General features: G+C 42.6%; 1 protein-coding gene across 2 annotated transcripts in view; it reads left to right on the forward strand.

Moving 5' to 3' along the window:
• The window catches only part of LOC119487474 (PDZ domain-containing RING finger protein 4-like), a 142,193-nt gene that overhangs the window by 70,928 nt on the left and 49,135 nt on the right, over positions 1-22,130 (forward strand). Inside the window, exon 1 of one of the 2 annotated variants that reach the window (XM_037768392.1) lies at positions 12,067-12,438. The exons of the other annotated variant lie outside the window; for it this stretch is intronic. Coding sequence (XP_037624320.1) covers positions 12,370-12,438 — 69 coding nt within the window. The 5' untranslated portion in view covers positions 12,067-12,369. Of the gene's footprint in view, positions 1-12,066; positions 12,439-22,130 lie in introns of those variants that run through there. 2 annotated transcript variants of the gene reach the window in all.

A 22,130-nucleotide genomic window follows, 5' to 3' on the forward strand; every position in this document is an offset into this window, starting at 1 on the left:
TAGCAACAAGGGGACGAGGCTGTAAAGGGACATTGTGTAAAACACTTACCTTGATAGTTTTGAAGTTTTGAACAAGAAAGGAATACATGTGTGTGTGGTCCATCCAACAGATGTTACTCACACTGCACACACACTTATCCAGATGTGTTATGTATGTTTTGGAATAACAGCATATGTAATTAAAGATGGTTTTATGATCTGCCAAATGGATGCAAACGCAACAGACTCTATTGTGCTACAGGACATGAAGCTGTATTTGTCGTAGACAACATTGAAACGCTACCCATCAGACACTATCTGATCCTGTCCCCTAAATTGGAGTGCCAACACACCAGCATGCAGCACAGCATGTTAAATCACACATCTCCCTCTCTTTCCTTTTGGTTGTCGTCCGCTCTCGTTTTCTTATCAGGAGGACAGAAAATAAGATTCCTGCCCCCTGGGTATCATCATAATTCCAAACTAATCTGTGTGTGGAAAAACAAGCGTGTGATCCATCTGCAGGTCTGTTGTTATTACCACCGGATCAGTCACCATTCTCATTCTGGAGCATTGCAGTTTAGGTGAAGGTTTTAAGCTGATCCTCGGGCGCACCGATGACTTTCTCCTCACCCGGCACGGCAAGGAATAGAATCACCAAAAAAAACGCATATAGGAAATGGAGGTGTGTTTGTGCACCCACCAGGCGCTTGGAGGAGCACAATGAACAAGCCCATCACAACAGAAATTATAGAGTACATGAAGGGTGCCGGTGGCGGCCCGTTGCTGCGCTGATGTAGAGCAAACACAAATGTCTGACTGGATTGAGATGTACTTTGTTTGTTTTTCAACTCTTCTAAATCTCATTATTTTTGCCTTGCTGCTTTGGAGCATGGAGCAATTACATCAGTTGATTTTAGTAAACCTTAATACCGAGGTCATATTACCAATGTGCATGGCAGATTGCACTATTACTTTAAAACTACAGATTGAAAATAGAATGACTGTTTAGCGGGAAATGTCTGCGTTTTCTGTATTAAATCTTTTCCATCAACATGTAACTTTTAGGATCCAATCTTGCTGCCAGAAGCTCACGAAACAGATTTAAATTTTTATTTTTTTTCACTTTGTCACCTTGAAACTATGACTGAAATCAAGCTGTAGACCATATAATCTCAACACACCTAGTGTCAGCTGGCTGACTGGATATATGTTAAAGCTGCATTAATTGTTTTTATACCTCCCTGCTGGCGACAGCCGTGGCCGGAGGCTTTATGTTTTCGGATTGTCTGTCCGTCCCGTTCTCGTGAACGCGATATCTCATGAACACCTTGAGTGAATTTCTTCTGATTTCGCACAAATGTCCACTTGGACTCATGGATGAACTGATTAGATTTGCTGGTCCAAGGTCACTGTGACCTCACAAAACACGTTTTTGGCCATAACTCAAGAATTCACATGATAATTATGACAATTTCACACAAATGTTTAACATGATAAAATTATGAAGTAATGACATTTTGGACAGACATGGATGTAAACTGCAACTTGACTGGTTGGCGGAGGCATAAAACTGCGAGGCGGTAATTCTAGTTTCTGTCCACTTGGGGTCAGCGGGACAAGCTGAAAACACAACATGTGACATATATCACCATTAGGCCTGGGCAAATGTGACGATATATATCGTCAAAACAATAAAAGTCTATTGTATATATTTTTCTATATTGTTTATTTGTTATCGCGATATAGGCTAGGACCTATATTTATTTCTGCTCTATAATGTCGCTTAAACCTGTTATGTTCATTTTGCACTCAAGTTCTTAAAATGAGAAAATCAGTAATCAGTACTTTTCCATTTGTCAGGTATTTAATTCACACAGGAGTATACAAAATAGGTTTTAGCGTGTGGTTATTTCATATAGACTATTTATTTATTGAATTACCTGAAAACATGCTATGTACTGTATATAGTTATAGAGTATAGAGTATATACACTATACCGTGCACTATACCGTGCACTATACCGTGATATATCAAGAAGATTTTGGCCATATCGCCCAGCGCTAATCACCGTATAATGTTTTTATGGCTAAGCTGAGCAACATTAGCATTCAGTTGGAGTCGTGTTTTTGGCTCCCTGACGAATGTAAATCCAATATTCATTTTCGTTTTGGGCTCCACCAACTCCTGAGAAAGATATATGGCTTCATTTGAGTTTTTAGTCTGGAAAAAACAAAAGAACAAGCTGAAAGTCACTATAAAAGTGAGTAGAGACCCATAGAGCTGCAGTTAGTTGCTACTCTCCTGTGAGTTTGTCTTTCACATCACAAATAGTCATTTGATCCACTGTTGTAGCTTTAAGGTTGCTCAAATGCATGCTTGACAGTGTTTGACCCATCCTTCAAACCTTTGCTGGATGTGCTTTATGTAACCTTGTTTGAACATGACATTGGGAAAGAACATGAGGACGCTGGTATTGTGTCCCTGAAATGAGATGACCTGTTGGCGACATTGCCTCAAAAGCCCTCGCGTAGGACACAATAAGAGATTGCAGGTTTTTCTGTTTATGCTAGAATCAGCATAAGAGTTGAATAGATGGAGCAGAACAGGTTGGAATCTAACCCGTTTGCCCTCTGAGCTGATTGTTTCTATAGATCTGCTTTCTCTCTTCAGGAGCACAAAACTCTCATCCACAATCAAAGGTGTATTGACTGCGTATTGACGAGTGCTCAGCCAGCAGTGGGCAGAGTCTGAAATCAATGACCTGCCTGTTGTACATGTTTGCTTCTTGTTGTCAGTGAGAATTGCCACCTTGAGCTTCCGTGACAATACACAAATTGATTAATCCTCTTTACTTGCTCTTAAACATGTATGTTTCAAATATTAAAACTAGGGCTGTCAAAGTTAACGCAATAATACGACGTTAACGCAAATTCGTTTTAACGCCACTAATTTAACGCATTAAAGCAACTTGTGATTTTTAGGTTGTAGTAGGCTCAGTTTAAAGCTAGAGTGAAGATACATCATATGAAACTATAAAAAAAAACTAATTATTCCGCTGGTACCAACCTTTTCATACAAGCTTATCGCAAAGGAGGCTAAATAATGCTCCAAACTTGCACTAAATTTTGGCGAGGAAAAACTGTCATGGCCATTTTCAAAGGGGTCCCTTGACCTCTGACCTCAAGATATGTGAATGAAAATGGGTTCTATTGGTACCCATGAGTCTCCCCTTTACAGATATGCCGACTTTATGATAATGACATGCAGTTTGGGGCAAGTCATGGTCAAGTCAGCACACTGACACACTGACAGCTGTTGTTGCCTGTTGGGCTGCAGTTTTCCATGTTATGATTTGAGCATATTTTTTATGCTAAATGCAGTACCTGTGAGGGTTTCTGGACAATATTTGTCATTGTTTTGTGTTGTTAATTGATTTCCAGTAATAAATATATACATATATTTGCATAAAGCAAGCATATTGGCCCATGTTAAGAGTTCAATTAAATTTATTTTTAAATAGCGTGAAATCATAACAGAAGTTATCTCAAGACGTTTTATATATAGAGCAGGTTTTAGACTGTACTCTATAGTTTAGAGACCCATCAAGAGATCCCACCAAGAGCATTGCACCGGAGCACGCTGTGGCCAGGAAAAACTCCCCGTTTAGCGGGTAGAAACCTAGAGCAGAACCGGGCTCTGGGTGGGCGGCCATCTGCCGCGACCGGTTGTTGGGGGGGGGGGCAGGAGGGAGAGGGAAAGAGAGAGAGGGCGCACAATAATGGCACAGCAGCTGTAATAACTAATACAAGTAGGACTAATAACAAAAATCAATAGCAGTGGATGTAAAAGAGTGATAATACAACTATTGGAATTGATATCATTGGGTCGTCCTCAGATGGGCTTTCCAGCGGAGCTTCCAGCTGTCTCGGTCCTCCATACATCACAGTATTAAATACTTGACAAATCTCCCTTTTAAGGTACATTTTGAACAGATAAAGAAATGTGCGATTAATTTGTGATTAATCATGGACAATCATGCAATTAATCGTGATTAAATATTTTAATCGATTTGACTAATTAAAACATGAAAAATGTCTGGATCCATCAGCTATTGAAATTTAAATATACAGAAAAGCTATTAAAAAGGCAATGCAGTGAGTTTTTGCTATTTTTTCTGAACACTAAGATGTAAAGTAGCTGCTCCACTGTCTGCTCCACTCCTGCCCTCCTTGAAGATGGAAACAGAGATTAGATTTCCTATCTCAGCAGGTCTATCTGAAACTACACCTAGGAACTCTGAATTTATCACCATATGTCTTTAGTATTTATTATTTCTTTCTTTTCTTCTTCGGTGTCGTCTCAATCGGGTGGCTTTGTAATCCTTTCAATGCCCAGTGGAGGTTTATACAGCGGGATCTCTCTGGTCTTGTTACTGTATGTCAGATAATATAATAAAAGGGTGGAGCCCTGCACACGGAGGGATTGTATTCAGCCGCAAATATCATTAAACACGTCAGGCAACAAGAGCAGGCAGACCTATGCACCCCTAATGTGTCTCTGTTAGATCTACAGATATACGGCGCATGCTTCACAGCTCTGCTCGAGTGCTTTATGCATCTGAAACAATTCCTATTCATCACGGGGTGGCAGGGGGAATCTTAACAGCCAGCGAGGCTAAATATACGGGAGCCAACGTTTTCACCTCCGTTTCCCCCAGAACTGCAGGGAAGCTGGTGCAGCAGTAGCGCAGGATGTCCTGAGGGTGTCCTGCCACGCGGGTGGTGTCGGGGTCATGGTGTCATGTGGTTGTGAGTGTTTTCACGGCAGCAGTTAGTGCAGGCTACACACTCTCCAGCCTGGGGTTGAATGAATATGAGAGCAGGCCGAAGTGTCAAGCAGAGAGAGTAGCAGGAACGTCTTGTCTTTCACTCACCGCTCCAGTTATTCCCCTCTTCTGCTGCAGCTTAAAGCGTCAAACTGTTTTCTCTATGAAAAGGTCACTACTCTTACATGTTTAAACTGATGTAGTGCTTATTACTCATTCACCAAAAACATACTCATGATAGGCATTTCTGACATGCCGCCAAGAAAAGTGCACAGCTAAACTGTAAGGAAAATGTTATTCCAATTAAGGGTGGGTGTTATGGATAAAATAATGGTGCTACGTGTCATTTTATATTGGGATACTGATGCAGCTGCTCGAGAATTCAATTAAAGGGGCTGGTAACACTCAAAGGGCATTTACCAGGCAGGGAGGGTCTAATGATAAGACGTTATTGGGAGGGAGGCATATTTTTCATAAAATAAAATTGATTTAACCATGCAATAAGAAAGGCTAAATTACAACAACATAAGGTTGCTGTTTAGAGCACTCATATAAGAATGTAGCACTAGCAGACTTATGAACAATTCTTTGTCAAAGATCAGCAGGGGGAGGCGTAGAAACAGCTGTTTGCGACATGAAGCTCTCTCTCTCTCTCCACAAAAAGCTAGCAGGCTAAGAAACCGAAATGTTCTGTCCTTCTGTCTATCTCCTCCGCTCTGTTTCAGTACTACAGATAGTGTCGTAAATGTCTAATTGCATAGCAGCAGTCAGTGGGAGTGGGTGATGTTTAAAGTACAAGTCTTGAGAAAAAACATAAATACAATTCAGGCTTTTATTCATAAAAATATTATATCTGGCTCCAAACGTTACCCCTCTGTGGTCTATGCTCTCAGGGACTTAAATATTTGGTTACACCGTAGTGATTGATATGGAATTGATATCTCAGAGTTTCATGTTGTCCATATTGTAAATAGTTTGATGTGTACTTATTGAAGTAATTGATTGGCTTGACCTGAAATTCACACCTTGGTTGAATCAGGTCTTTATATGGACTTTCTTGGTCACATGTTGAGTGTTTCCTGACGAACGCGTTATTGTAGTAAGTAAATTGTCTTTTTTGGGAGCGTCTATTCAGTATGCAGGTGTCTTTTTTCTCTTGAGGATTTTGCATTATGGGAGCGCTTTTGGAGCTGTACCAGTGGGCAACCAAAAAGTGAAGCCAATGCTGAAGTGCCTTAAACCTGCATTATTTCTAACAGCCAGCAGGGGGCGACTCCTCTGGTTGCAAAAAGAAGTCTGATTGTATAGAAGTCTATGAGAAAATGACCCTACTTCTCACTTGATTTATTACCTCAGTAAACATTGTAAACATGAATTTATGGTCTCAGTCGCTAGTTTCAAGTCTTCTTCAATACAGCATGATGTTCATTTAGTAAATTATGGTCCCATTTAGAGTCAAATAGACCATAAAGCAGGGTGTGCTTTAGGGCATGGCTACCTTGTGATTGACAGGTCGCTACCACGGTGTGGTCTGTGATTTAATCTTAGAGCTTTAACCCTTTCACAGTCTGTTTTCAGTTCATGAAAGTTAATTGTACCATTTTGGTCACTTAAAAATGTCTTATTCAGCATTCAGTTGTACTTAGCACCACCCTCGTGTTGCAAAAAACCAAGATGGCGATGGCCAAAGGCCGAACTTGAGGTTTCAAAACGGCAGTCCACAAACCAATGGGTGACGTCAGGGTGACTACGTCCACTTCTTATGTATGGACTATAAGCTTGACCCATACTAGGGACTAAACGTGGATACCTCATCCTGTGATGCTTTGATTTTGATCACTTTTTTTCATCTGTTTGCTGTGAGAACTTTATGGAAGTGCAAGAAACTGTTGATAGATGCACAGATCAGGAAGTCTGCTTTTGGCTTATCCTGCAAAATAATTCCAGAAAAATCATATAGTCCTTTATCACATTGATGTACAAATCCTGTAAATCCATTGTTGCCATTAAACAGTACTGCTTATTGATTTATAGCATTGCCTGAACTGGCCACCAGAGATATTAAAGGAATAGTTATCAAGATATAAACTGTATTGAAAAATCTCATACTGCTGTTGTCTCACAGTATACAGTGTTGTACAGTGTCAACCCATCATGCATATTTCACCCAGACGCAAACACAATCTCTGTATCTGTGTAGACGGCACTCATAGCTGCAACACTCTGACTTGTATTTGATCCTGATCCTACATACGGACAATTTTCATTCTACTCTTTTACTTTTTTTTCCTCCTGACTAAACCGAAAGCTTGGCATATGTCACTTCCTCAGCAGTTTCACAACCAGACAGTGAGAAGCCAGAGTTTCCTGTCTGATGTTGTTTTATCTCCATGCAGACGGGGGGGATCAGGGTTAAGCAGATTTCATGTAGGATGCCTGCGCTGCTTGATGCGTGCACAGTGTGTCATGTGCCTCTTTGTGTGTGGAAACTCGAAGGTGGTGTGATGTCTGGGTGAAGAGGCTCATTAGCTGCAAAACGAAGATGACTTTCATAAGAATGTCAAGCAAGCTATGCTTTGTTAGATTTTACCTTTCCTGTACATGTCACCGCTAATTTATGAGAAACGAGAAAAAGGGGGTTTTGATCTTTGCTCCTAAAAAATGTCTACGTTACGGATATCTCATCACAGGTTATTAGCTAGTAGATACATAATGCGGTCTTAATTAATAGCTAAACGTAATCACAGGGTAAATAAATAACCCAGCAATTCATAATTAATCAGTGTAATTTGCATGATTTGAAAATAAAGCCACTTTGTGTGGGTAGAAATATCAGTTTAAATAGCTTTTCAGGCTATGAATTAGACTGCCATTATGTTGATTGCTTGAACAGCAACATTGCACGTGTGGCCAACAATTTGCTATTTTTATCCATGGTGGTCATGTTCCCACATGAATTAAAGATTCAAGCCTTTTTAATAATGTATTGTCATTGAGGAAGATGTTTTGGTTGGCTTCCCACGGTCTTGCCACGCTGGCTTTGAAGCACCCACCTGTGCCTTCGAGCGTGCGGCGCTGGACCAACTCCCGTCAAAGCTGTCACCAGAGGAGTCAGCGGCGACGATGATTCATTCACAAAAGGGCCTCATTTAATTACTCCCAAATCAGGTCACATGGATACCCAGGAGGAGCGGCTGCTTTGCAGCGGCAGTGCTTCGATCAGATCTGAGCCACGCGCCGTCACATCACAAACCACTCTCGGATCCCCACGGCTCTCCTCTCACGTGAGCAGGATTTCAATCTTCAGCACTCACACCGCGGAGATTTCCACCCACCTGGTGTGTCAGAGCCGGCCTAATAAACCTGTTTATGTATTAAGCACTGTGGGGACACTTGATATTCCTGACAGACATTGCCACGGACAAGTAATCACAGCAATAACCGCTTCTTATTAAATCTCCAGCTATGTTAAGATGCTCTCTTGTTTGTTGTCAAGGTTACCATAAGCTCACTCAAGTGTTGGAATACAGACATCTCTTCTGCTGATCCCCCTCTTTTCTGCCCCAAATCTAAGCTTCATGAGATTTAATAATACTCATCTCATATTTGTGAAATATCAGCTTCTTAGATGACGAGCGTCTTTTTTCACCTAAGCCGCTGCCGGGAGCTTCCCTGACAATAGCGGTGATTGGCAGCCGCGATCGTCTTGAAAAGTTGCTGTCAGAGTGGAAATGAAAAATACGCTCCGTGTTTCACCCACTTTAAAAGTCATTCAGATGGGATGCGTGTCAGGTTGTTGAACCAGATGCAGCGGAATATTGAATTGATCCAACTTGTGTGCTCCGCTGAGTGACGGACGGCGGTATTTATCCCGGGACAAGAAATCGATACAAATACAGTTTGAGGGTACTGATTGTGACTTCATATTCCACACTGGCAGCGTCTTGATTAGTTGAGTTTTCGTTGCTCGTTTTGTCGTTGTATGTCGGAGATGGAGAGAGAAAAACTCTGTGTGAGCATTAGGCAGGGATGTCTGAGGGCACCGAGGGTTTACAACTCAACCATATACCTACATTACACACTTGGCTGAAGGTTGTACCTCCGGGTTTTAAGGTGAGCTCAAATATCAGTTTGTCAAAAATGCAATTGAAGAAACCTCAAAATACACCCATCACGGTGAGGACAAATCGCTTCTCCATGCCCAGCGATGTGAGGCCCATTAACTGAGAGAATGAACACGATTGAGGGCCTGTTTCTACCCGAGCAGGCAAAGGGCAGACCGGATGATGAACGACCGCTGGACAGTAGGAAAGGACAGCGGAGAAGTAGGAAGGACATGAGAACGAGACAGAGTCAGTGCTCATCTCATGAAATACACTCTTTAGCTGCTTTCATTTTCCATATAAATGTTAAACAAAACAATTTATTGAGCAAGTTTCTTATATTGATCGCATAAAACGTCTACCAGGGATGGGCAAAGAGACAAATTATACATCCAGCACCACTTCACCTTGTCAGAAAGTAAATGGTTTTACTAAATGTATCTATAATGTGCCAATCTTGCCCTGAGGTCGCATTGGAAATGCAGTCTCAGGTAAATTCACCCTGTCACAATGTAAAACTCGCGGCCATAAAGCACCTCGGGAGAGCTTTTATCAGTCTTAATGCACTCTTTAAAGAGCATCCTTCACTCTGCATGTCCCATCGAGAGGCGCTGCTTGACCGCAGGCAGAAGCTACTGTATCAGTCTTGCTGCACTGATGATGAGAAAGACCATTTGGGTGACCGATGAGCGTCTTAACCTTAAGGGGTCAGCGGGTGCAACACCACAGAGTGATGGTCATCCAGACCTTTAGCACACGTCTTCACGTGTACTGATATCGGATTGGGTACCGTCAGCACATTCTGGGTCTAATATTTGTCTTTCTATGCAGGGAGGACATTGTATTCGACCCTTGATGGTTTTCCATCTGTGCTGACTACTGACAACGAGACAGGTAGTCCTTCTCGCTCACAAGCACTTCATAGCTTTCAGTCCTCGATATGCAATTTCAGAAGACTGCCTCTGACTCACATTTCCTTCACAGTCCATTGTACCGCAAGCAAACATAGCACCCCTGTTCATCAAATGCAATATTATGTCCCCGCTCCCCAGTCTCCCAACAAGACCCTTTGATGTCAAATTGACACTTTAGTGAACAGCCCTTCATGGATTTGATATTGCCTGGCAACTGCAGAAAACTCACTCATTGTGGCTTCTTCAGGATGAGGAGCGGATGGTAGCGAGGACGGTTTGGGCGGCAGAGAGGAAGAGGAAGGATGGTGGATGGTGGATGGTTTTAACCATAATGGTGCTGTATGAAATACGCGTGTGTGTGTTTGGCTTGCCTCCAGGCAGTGCAGCAAAATTAAAGCCCAGAAAATGGGATTATGGAGTCCCCCGGGGTGGGATGCCCAGTAGCCAGCTGATGAGCGCTCATCTACTCTTAGCTGTATTCTGCACAGCGAGCCCCGCCGTTGGCTTGGAGGCCAATTTGTTAACAATTATTGCTCGTTAGTGAAGCTTCCTGCTAGTGAACGGGGGTTCCATGGCAGAGACAATAGCCAAGGTCTATTGTGTCGCAATTATCACAGTTTGAGGGAAGGCAGTGGTTGATGTATCGTCTCTGAAGTCTCTGGCTTCGCTGATTGCCAATTTGCTGCGAGGACTCCCGTCATCAGTGACACCTGTAGTGTCTACTCACTTATAAATATGCAGTAAATTGTGTTTCCTCTTATAGTATGCCAGCCGGTGTCAATTCATATTTCACTTTCAAGATAGTCGGGCACTGCAACGTTGAGGTCCATTACTCCAGAAATACTATACATGGTATTGTGGTGGTTTATAATGCTTAATCTCTCATCTTTTAATTGTAAGATAATAAAATTACTCTGCAAGTTATTTTCTCAATTGATCAATTAGTTGTTTGGTCTATAAATTGTAAGAAAACAGTAAAAAATATAGCCATTACAATTACCTAGGGCCCAAGATGATGTCACCAAATTGCTCGTTTTGCCTACTACTAATTGTAATTCGTTAATCTTAAAAAAGAATGCAAACAGATTGCCTTAAATAAGTAAGTAAAGTAAGTCTTTGACTTAAGTTAAATAGAATAGGTATTGTATATACTAACGTAATGTTAACTAATGCTTGTTTGGTGTAGTACATTTACACTTGAGTTTGAGTAATTAAAGAAACCTGCATAGTGACTTGACTTAGTATAGACTACTCAGAATTACTATTTCAAACAACTAAATCATTTCAACTGCAACATTTAAAGACTAAAGATATTACGTTTATTATCACATAATACACAGAAAAGCAGCAAAATCTGAAAAAATACACAATTTTGCTTAAAAAAAATACCTCAACGATTGTTAAAATAGTTGACGATTATTTTATAAAAATATAAGCAATGAGGAAACCTACATGGGGCTCCAATTTATAATTAATTTCAATATTGATTGATCTGTTAATTATTTTTATCAATAAATTGATTGTTTAGTCTATAGAATATCCCAAAATAGTGCAAAATGCCAAAGGTGCAGTCTTAAATTTGCTGACCAACAGTTCAAAACCGAGAAAAGCAGCAAATCCTCACATTTGAGCAGCTGGTAACCATGAAAATGTCATTCATTTGTGCTTATTAATGCCTCAAGCAATTGTTGATTATCAAAATTGTTCAACTAATGATTGATTTACAAATTATTTCAGTACTAAACCCGTTGCCATAGTTCTGCTTGATTTCTCATGAATCAATGTGGTTCCGTATTTCCTTCAGAAATAAACACTATACTGTATATCAACACATCCTCCGCTCGTGAAGCAGATGAACACTGAGTGAATAGCCTCAGATGCAGGTACGTAGGTTACCCGTAAGATTTAGAGAAGCCCCTCTGCTCACAGCCAGCCCTGCCTATCTACAGTACCTTACAGATATCTGCCTATCTACCTCACAGGCGCTGCTCACACAAAGGAGCTTATTGTATAACTGTGCCTCAGTTTTAATGAACCGGCGCTCCGGCTCTCATGCGCTCCTCCCTCTCTGTCCGTCCCCTCCCTGCTCCCGCCTCCCTCATGAATATCAACGTCCACCTCCTCATTATTCATGAGCTGGTATCGGCGTGGTCATGTGCGCCGACAACCGAGGAGGAAAAAGGGGGGAGTGTCTCAGCCAGCGAGAGTCACAACTCCAGGCGTGCGAGTGTGTGCATGTGTGTGTGTGAGTCTGTGAAACAGAGGAGAGAGGAGACACACCGGCTGATGCTGCTACTTGTACCACTGCTGAAGCTGCTGCCACATCTGAACCCCTCATCTGTTAGACTCAGCTGGAGCTCTCTGTTCCCTTTGAGCTGACGTCTGTGTGTGAATGGGATGCCTGAAAGAGATGCTTGCTTTAAGGAGTGACTGATGAGAACCAGCGCTCCGGTGTGGAGGGTGACCCCCTGTGTCCGTACCACCAGCACCACCACCGCCACTACTCGGGGAGAATTGGACGCCTGGCGTTTCCACGACGACTATAATGGGCTGCAATCTGTGCACTTTACAGAAGCGAGAGGAACACTACAAGCTGCTGTATGAGATTGCACAGGTGAGCGGAGGCACGGCCGACTCTGGCATCGATTGTGTGTGTGTTTTGTTGTGTGTGATGCATTGTGCGTGCTGCTGTGCTGAGAGCAGTAACGGCTGCTGCTGCTGCTTGTTTTGTAAAAAGGTTCCTTGTTTTAGAGGTTAATATTCTAAATGAAAGTGAGGCATGGAGAGAGAGATGCTTCTTGCTCACCAGCAGATGTGTTTTGAGTAATGAGCACTTGCTTAGAGAGCAGCTAGTGTGCAGCCCATTCATCAAATAGTAGCACCTGAGTGCATGAAGAATATTTCACATGATGTATTTGTGCCTATTTGTGAGTCCTTGGATGATGTTCAGAACGTGTCACTGAGCATAATTTCGTTAAACGTTTTCACTGTGAGACAGTTCAGCAGATTCTTGGACTTCTTAGAGAGCACTTGGTCTTAATGGTGTTGATCTCAGCACACAAACGCAATATGCAACTCTTACAGTTTCAGTTTGACTTCTGACGCAACTGCAGGATAATCATGCATTTTTCTGAGAAATTCTTGCTTTTCTATGTATAAATTAATTCTGTCCATTTAGCGAGTTAACAGACAAATAGGCAGAGGGCAACGTCTAGAGGTTGTGGGTAAGCAGAAGAGATAAACAGCCACCTCCAGTCTCTCCATCAACCCTCTTCCTGTGACAGGCTAATAACTGTGAAGCTCAGTGTCTCCTGGAAGTGAAGTAGTACTCACCACCCCCCCTCCTTCCAGTAGCGCCTAGCTGCCTTCACGCCACTGTGATCACAGCCTCATTAGCCGTTTTATACAACCATCCTGTGCATTAATTAGACGTGAAATGTGTCTCCTTACCCTTGTGAAAAGACGGGATGAGAGGAAGTGGGGGGAGGTAAACTAGCTTTGGGTTAACCACTGCTGCCTGTAGCTTTCACCTCAACTTGAGACTGTGCCAAACTCTGGCGGTGGATGTTGTCCATCATATTTTGGTACTGCAGGAATGATGGGAGAAGCTTCTAGATCAGCACTAAAGGAGGTTGCATTCACTAATGGTGTGTTTAATATTAGCAGACAGACAGAATTGCCCAGGGACCATGAAGGATGAATAGGTAGCCACCGGAGTGCCTGCCTGCCTCTCCTCACGAGGACCATAAAAATAGTGCTGTCTCGGTGCTTATCTCGGCTTTTGCGCCTCTCTCCGCACCAGTTGTTAAGAAACGGCGTTGACTCCTTTTCCTCGCGGTTTAGCAGAGGGGCTCAGGATCCGCCAAGTGGGCCAGTCTCCAGGGCACACTCACTGTTGACAGGAGGCTCTCTGGCATGTCTGTCCACCCACTGATATACTGAGCCGGTTCAGGCGGGAGCTGCAATATCAGCACCTACTTGCTGATCACCACTGTGGGAGGGAAGGCTGGGAGGATGTAGAGCATGGAAGATAAAGGCTGGGGTGGGAATAGAGAGTAAGCCGTTAAAGATAGTTGTTAGAGAGCGGGCTAGGGAGGAGAGAGGGTAAAAGAGAAATTAAGGGAAGGAGCAAAGAGGTGAAACCTCACTAGTGCGGGGAAAAGAGGAGAAAAGATGGAGAGGGAAGAAGAGAAGTCGACTTTTTGCTTTAGTTTTATCAATAAAAAACAACATGTAAATCACAGAAAACCCCCTCTTCTCACAGTCTTGCATGCACATATTCGTGCACACTCTCACACGTCCGCAGAGACAACAAAACAAGCAGTACACCCTCTGCAACGGCACAGCAAATGCATAAAAACAGCAACACATCAGGCAGAAATAAAAAGGGAGGGAAGACAGACTGGGAGGAAAGAGAGTCTCCTCCAGGTAGCAGAGCTCGCCCTGCAGCTATAGAAGTGTATCACCGTGTCTTTGTGGTCAGGAGGAGTGTGTGTTGTGACAGCAGGAAGCTGCGCTCACACTGGCCGGCATCCTAATCCTCTTTCTCCTATATTGTCTCATCTGTCCAGCTTGCTCACTCTCACTCCTCCTTGCTCTGTCTTTTCACTCCTGTCTCTGCTATCCAGGAAACACACACACCTAGACATACACGCACACACTCGCCACTCTTCTCTTGTGATTATGCAGAGTCGGTGAACGGGTGTATGCAAATGAGGCAGAAGCGGTTTGCCGGTGTCACAGCGTGACTGACCGGCCCTGCGGCAGGTTTGATTCGAGGAGCCGGAGTCATTCACAGTGGTTGGTTTAGCCACCTTCCTCCCCTTGCCTTCACACTCTGAAACAATTTTGACACTCTCCCCGTCTGCCTGACCCCACTAGCTGTGGGAGATTTATGACTATCCGGCGCCCTCACTCTTCCTCCGTTCCCTCTTTCTCTCTGTTCTCTCGGCCACGAGTGTTCTGCATGGAAATGTGCTCACCTTTCTCAGCTGGAACTGCAAAGCTATCGCACAGTGCTGACATTTTTTATTTATTGTAGCAGCTTTCTTGCCCGGACAAGAGGACACAGGAATCTCCCTGTAGACTTGCTCTTTCTCTTCCATACTCCCACTTTCATATTTTTATATAGAGTTGTTCCGATACTGCCCAAAATTTGGAATCAGGTGTAAGTGAGCACGCCAGTCTATGCACCAATTTGATATCATAATTTATGATATTGTTATTAAAAACGAAAGGGGGAAAAAAGGACGAACCGCAGTCCAACGACAAGATAAATTCCACTTATATTTATCACGCTGGTATCGGATTGGTACTCCGTTTCGGCCGATACCGCCTATCAGGTATCGGAATCGGTATCGGGAAGGAAAAATTGGTATCGGAACATCTCTATTTTTATACTTAGTACTGAGCCTCCCTTGTGCATCATTCTTTTTCTGTCTTTCTTTCTCTTTTTTTGCTTCCTCTGATCTCTCATCTTCTTTGATTACATTTATTTCGACCTTTGCTCCAGCCTGCTCTCTGCTGGATTCCACTCCAGTTAACCTTCTAGTGATTGTCCTCTGTGCGGAGCTGAAGAAGTAGAAAGGTCTTTCTCATTTTTGGTCAACAAGGATGAAACCTCGTTGAACCCGTTGACCCGAGGTTCAGCGGCTCTCACCCGACTCTTCCAGCTTGCGTTCTCCACCAGGCTGCTGCTGCTGCTGCTGCTGCTGCTCGGGCCATTTTTTGCACACAATAACATACTGTAGTTGATTCGCTCTGTGATCTGGCAGAGCTTTGTAATTCCCATTGTGTCCGTGAGCTCCCCCTCGTGAGTGTCACACATTGTGTGTGCACCGCTGAAGCCCAGTGATGTGTGGCTTTTTTGGGGCTAATTAGCAGGATGGCAGATGTTGATGAGAGGAGCAACGCAGCGTAGCTCAGAGTTATGTGGATCGGAAGAGATTTCTGCAGTGTGTGTTTATGCATTAATGGTCTACGTTGTCTTTTGACTAAAACCTTTTTTTACAATCAAAACAGAAGGAACCAAAAATGAATCTTCCTGTTGTTAGCGCGAATGATGAGCCACCACTACTGTAGGTTACAGTAGCAGCCAGCCACTGTTAATAATGCTGGCTGATGAATTGAGTACAGACTCACTACATTTCATTATCTTGTTTTGTAATTTTCCAATGAGCCTGGCTTTCCTTTTTGTCACTAGAAGTTGTGAAGGCAGCATAGCCAGTTTTTATAAGTTGTAATAGACGGGAGCAGAATCACTCTCCGCTGCATTTGAGAAATAAATGGAAAGCAGCTTCCCAGCTCAATGAGGCACAGCAGCCCCTGATAACTTGCTGATGCATATGAATGAGAATGAGGCGTGCACGCACACACACACACACACACACACACACGCACACACAGAGAGAAACAAAAACACAGTCTTGTGAATATATAGTGAATATTCTAACTATAAATCCAGAAAGCTGTGTTTATGAATTTTAGTGTGTGACAGCTCTCAGGAGGGCGCTGTAATGGAATCTCAGAGTTTCGCGATATCATGTTGAGCAGTGTCACCAGGAAGACATGATGGACGGACGGACAGACAGACAGACATTAAGTGAAGCAGATCTGGAATTCATTTGTTCCCGGGGTGAAGGCCGATTCCCAGCGGGGTGGATGTGCCGTTCTGTGTGCTGGTAATACCACATGTGAAACCTGTGGACCGGAGACGGTCTAAGGAGGACACAGCTGACTTGATGCTTCTGCTTCTGCGACACCAGCGGCCATGTGTGTAATGGATTCAATAAAAGGTTGAGCAGCTATCACAAGAGCCAGGCTTTCTGAGAAAAGGGTTGGCAAGCTCCAGCGGGCTGCATGGATCATCACATACAGAAAGCCAGCACGTACATTTGTTTTATCTGTGTAAGCAAGCGCGTTAGTTTTGCATTTAGTCTAAAGAGTTGTAAAGTGGGAGAGGAGGAATCTCGGGTGTCTAAAGCTCTGAAAGTAAAAGTTATTTTTCTGCTTAGACAATGTTAGTTGACTCACAGTTGGAGCGATCCCAAAGCTTGAATGGTGAAGGAACTCTCCCTGTTGAATCAAGTGACATTTAATATTGATTATGCTGTTCGTCAAGGAGGAATACCGGGACCTATTCTCTTTTCTATATATATATGCTCACTCTTTTTGTTTTCCGCTTAACATCGTTTTAATCCTGTTTTGTGAAGCAATTTGAGCTGCATCTTTGCATTAAAGGTGCTGTACAAAAAAGTTATTACTACTAAATAGACTAATGATCACCATGATGTCACCCAATGGTTTGTGGACTGTTGTTTTGAAGCCTCGAGTTTGGCATATTGGCTGTCACCGTCTTGGTTTTCGTCCGTCCCCATCTTGTTTTTTTTTTTACAACTTTGTCTTCGCAGTTAGATGCCGCCAGATCCTACACACTGCACCTTTAATTGTGAGGATTCCCTGCTGATTGTAAATGAAATGTCTTGGAGTTTTGGACTGTTTGTTGGTCATTTGAGGGCGTCACCTTGGGCTTTAGGAAATTGTGATGGGCATTTTTCACTATTTTCTGACATTTTATAGAGCAATGCATCTGCTAATTGACAAAATAATCAGCAAGTCAATTAATAACGAAAAAAGTGTTAGTTGCGGGCTTATTATAAAATAGGAATTCACATTGGAGGAAAATACTTCAGCAGTCCTCCTACTTCACCTCTATGAGTATATACATGTTCCTGCGATGGCTTTGATGGTCCATTAATGCTGTCGAAACCTCGCTCTCTCTCTCCCCCACCACATCTCCAGACAGTTAGCTACGACTGCTCTCATCCATCTTCTTGTCCCATTATGTTTTTTTGAAGGATGTCCCTCAACCATTAAAATTGATAGGAGTGAAGAAAGAGGGGGAGGAGAGAGGAAACATACTGCTTGATTGATCTTGTGTCGACTCAGGAGAGATTAGCCACAAATATAATCTGGGCTTCAGCACTGCTTTTACGATTCCCAAGCAATACCAAGGTCCATATTTTTGAGGCTGTCTTTAGGTAAATGGACAGACAGATGGACAGATACATACACACACAAATCCTTTTCATGGCTTGCTCATATAAAGAACCATATTTCTGAGTCAGCCCCAATCCCCATCATCAGCTCCAGTGCTTCATCCCACAGCCTCTAACCATGAGCCGGATCTGTCAGCCAACCACGTTTGATTACAACACAAATGGATGTCTGTGTGCTCCGCCGCTGTCTATCTCGGGGTTCCCTGCAGCTGAAATTGAGATCTAAATATGCTGAGATGATCTTTTTCCACTCGGGCTGTTTACAAAGGATTAGTATTTACGTCCTCACTCTATAGCTCCCCCCTCATCGTCTAATGCTATTCCCATCAGGTGGAAGACGCTGCAGAGAGTGTTGCATAACCACAACCTCACACCTGACTGTGTAACCGATTTCACATTTAGTGTGAATCACACATTCAATCGCTTGACTGTGTCTGTATAATGGGTAGCAAATAGTTTGCTTTTAAACACAACGGGCCTCATGCAAGAACATTTTCGTATTCCTGACTTAACTTTTGCACCATGTGCTCGTACGAGTCTACAACGTCAGATTCAGCAAACACTCCTAACTTCAGATAACTGCGTAAACGACCCATTCAAGCATGATGAGTGCCACCTCTGGGTAAAGAACAGTGTGTTCTTGAGAATTATAAATTAGCATAATTAACGCCCCAATGATACCATATAAGGCTGGCTACACATCCTGACCCAGTCATCTGTCTCTGCCAATATATCAGCACGCTGTCTAAAGACACGCTCCTTTCCAAAAGGGCCTGACGCACATCCAAAAGAAGGAAGTCAGCCATGACGCGCATGGTTGCACTTCCTGTTGATCTTATTACTGTATATACAGAGACAAATCAACCTTTACTTAATGCGTCATTTAAGTCATTTTCAGTTTTCTTGCATGAGGCTCAAATGTTGTTTTAGATTAGAGAAAAAGGAAGGAAGTTAAAATCCAGATCACACATTTTGTGTGCGCTGTACTTCTCGGATACAGATGATGCCACATTTGCCACGAGACATGAAGTCAATGGGTTTTATCAGTCAGTCCACTAAATCTCACCGTGGAGGAGCAGGAGGGATTTAAGAGGGAGTTGATGAATTGACCTTTTCCTTTTCATCTGTTTCTTATCTTAATAAGAACCCAGCTGACCTTTTCAGCCACGTATCAGGTCTCCGTATCCCCCTTGTCTCCTTCCTTCCTTCCGCCTCTCCAACCCAACATGAACACACACGTAGCTCCTCAAAATAAGTTCTGTCGTGCTTCTGTCTTTGCTGATTTCTCTGATCTCACTCAAAGCTACACCAAGGAAGGGCTGCACAAACAAAACATGACATGTCATTTACCTCAGGGAGCTGAAGCTGTTTATCAGAGTACAAATTTCTCTACATCTCCCTGCTGCTGGGTGTCGGATGTAGAAGTGCTTGTTTTGGCTGTTTGCTGTTCTAAGGTGTTCAGACAGGCACCGTGATAGGAGGTTATCGTCTAATATACGTGCACAGAAACAACAAGAAACCAATTATAGAGGCAAACAAAGTCCTGGAGGTCATTATAGCTACTCATTCACCTTCCCTTTTTGCTTATTTTCATCGCCTCATTAATTCATTGGGGATAAAAGTAATCTCACTTTGGGTAAATCTCACTTATGAGGATGACATCAGCGTGGCGTCATCCATGAATAACGCCGAGCCTTGTCTTACTGCGTGCTTTACTCTCGCATGCTAATCAAGATCAAAGGCCGTCAACTTCAATCAGACTGGAGGAGCGACGAAGAAAATGAACTACATGCCTGAGTATCTCAATGCCAATCCCTGGTGAACCACAGCGTCTATTTAATGAATTGAACCCGTTGTGAGATGACTCAGATGTTGTGTTTGTGTATGTAAAGAGCTGGGAAACAGCAGGTTACTGTGGCTGGGGGGTTATAAAATATGTTCTGGCCTTTTCTTTTTGTTTGTCACCCATACCTCTGCTGGTAAACAAAGGACAAAGGAGCCATATTTCCCTGCCCCCATTATGATTAGCCATGACTCGTTGCCCTCAGTATAACTCAGAACGTGACATAATGCATTTCAAAGCAGCAATTTTATTCCCTTTACACGCACGCATCTCTGGTGTGTGCAAGCATGGTTGTTAATTGGAAATATGAGTATGTGTGTGTGCATAGATGAGAATTATTTGTGTCTAAATATGTTTGTGTCTCTGTGCGTGATTGCTGCAAATATGTGGGTCTGTCTGTGTATGCAGTCGCTTTTATGGGACACTTTGCTCTGTTAAATTCTGCTCTCAACTTCTGTGTGTGTGTGTATGTGTGTATGTGTGTGTTTGTCATGTGTAGAGTGAGAGCAGACCTTGACAGCTTGCGCTTTTCCACTACAAACATTGGTGAAAACAAAGAGCTATGGGATACACACAGGGGGTTGTGCATCTGCATCCAGGGTGCCTCTTAGCTGATTATCTGAGTTTAAGCAGGCAGAAGGGCCCTCATTAATTTATTGCAATGCACGAGAACGCATCTTCCCTCCTTCTCCTCCCAATTAGTGGGGATTGTATGCTGGTTAGGAAAATTCAGCTAGAAACACACGTAACAACTACGACGACTGCGAAACATTAGCTACCAAACTTAAAGCCTTGAAAACTTGTTTTTTCAATCAACTTTTACCAGGAGTGATGGGGTCCAACACAAGCATACATACAACATACATTTTCTACCAAAGTTAGAATAGTTTTTGTTTTTTTACACATAGTTGTACTTTGTCTGTGCTCTTCTCATTGGTTTTGTCAGCATGGTCTTATTGGAAAAAGGTGATCAGAACCAATTAACAAGCTGGAATCATATTAGTTGTGGGGTTGTTTTCTTTTGGCGTTGTTGCCAGTGTCGCAGTGTAGGTAGTACTGGTAGTAGTTGTACGGATTTTTCCGCTACTATGCAGCAGGCCAACTTTCTTGGCATTTATTTTTCCCTTCACTCTCAGTGTTTGTCTCTGAGAGGTACATATTATGAACCACCCCTTTCGGCTTTCAGCAACCACCAGAGAGCTGCCGCTGTCAATCAAATCTGACTAAAGCACACTAACACAGTCCTGAAGAAGCAGATTCCTGAAGTGTTAAACGCTTAGTAATAACTCTTTATAATAACTAACTTCAACTTGTGTTGTTACATATTCATCATGAAAACAAGTTTTCAGTTGGTTGATGATTAATTACTTCTACTTCTTGACTCTTACTAAGTGCTGAAATAATTTTTTTAAAGACACACCACCATATGCATAAAATCTGAGTAAAAACAGTTTACATCCAACATCATGGCACTACTTTGAGAGGGCTCATACACTGAGAGGACGCATATTTTTGCAAATGAAATTAAGTATTGACTGAGTAAATCTTTACAAGTAAACTATTAATAAAAAATCTATAGTGTTTTTGAGAATCAATACAGTATCACAAAACATAATATCACGATAATCGGTATTTTCGATATTTTCTTACACCCTTAGTATTACCAAGAACATTTTTTTCCCAATATGGCAAATGAAGACAAAATATGTACAACAATTAAATTGATTCTGTTACGTTTTTACATCAGGCAAAATGTGTGAAAGAAAATCCTCCAGTCACATAATTTCCAACAATAATAACAAAATGTATTCATATTATCAGGATACAATACCAATGAGAGTTGTTATAGAATAATGTTGACTAATTGCTGAGCTTTAGAAAGCCTCATCAAATAAAATAACAATATATTGGCTTCATTTACGCGTGAATCAGAGATCTGCATTTTTGTGGGTGCTCTCAGTGCTGCGTCTGGATGGTGACAAAAACTAGGTCCTCTTTCCACTGCTGGTGAAACGAGAAAGGACCTGACAGAATACACAGGCTTTCTCTTATCTGTACTATGCAATGTGTTCAGCGTCCAGTTTCCCCCTCCCTCAGCCGCAAGATATCAGCTCCAACATCACCGCTGACATTTGGAGAAATAGGATGGTGTCAGGCCAGGGGCTGCCTGCGTGATCTATAGTCGATAAAAAGAGGTGACAAAGCCTTGAGTTCTTGTGCTGGGTGCCTTCTGTGACGCCTCTTTTTTCACTCTTTGTCTGTCTTTTACTCAACCTCTCTGGGTTTTTTTTTTCTACATTGCTCTTACTTTTATGCTTTAACCTCTGTGCGGTGGCTCAGAAGGTGTGGATTGTCTTTGACAGGTGTGTGTGTGTGAGATGATGCTGGAGTAGGTCAGGAGATCAG

The sequence above is a fragment of the Sebastes umbrosus genome, chromosome 4 (genome assembly GCF_015220745.1).
Source record: "Sebastes umbrosus isolate fSebUmb1 chromosome 4, fSebUmb1.pri, whole genome shotgun sequence".
Lineage (NCBI taxonomy): Eukaryota > Metazoa > Chordata > Actinopteri > Perciformes > Sebastidae > Sebastes > Sebastes umbrosus.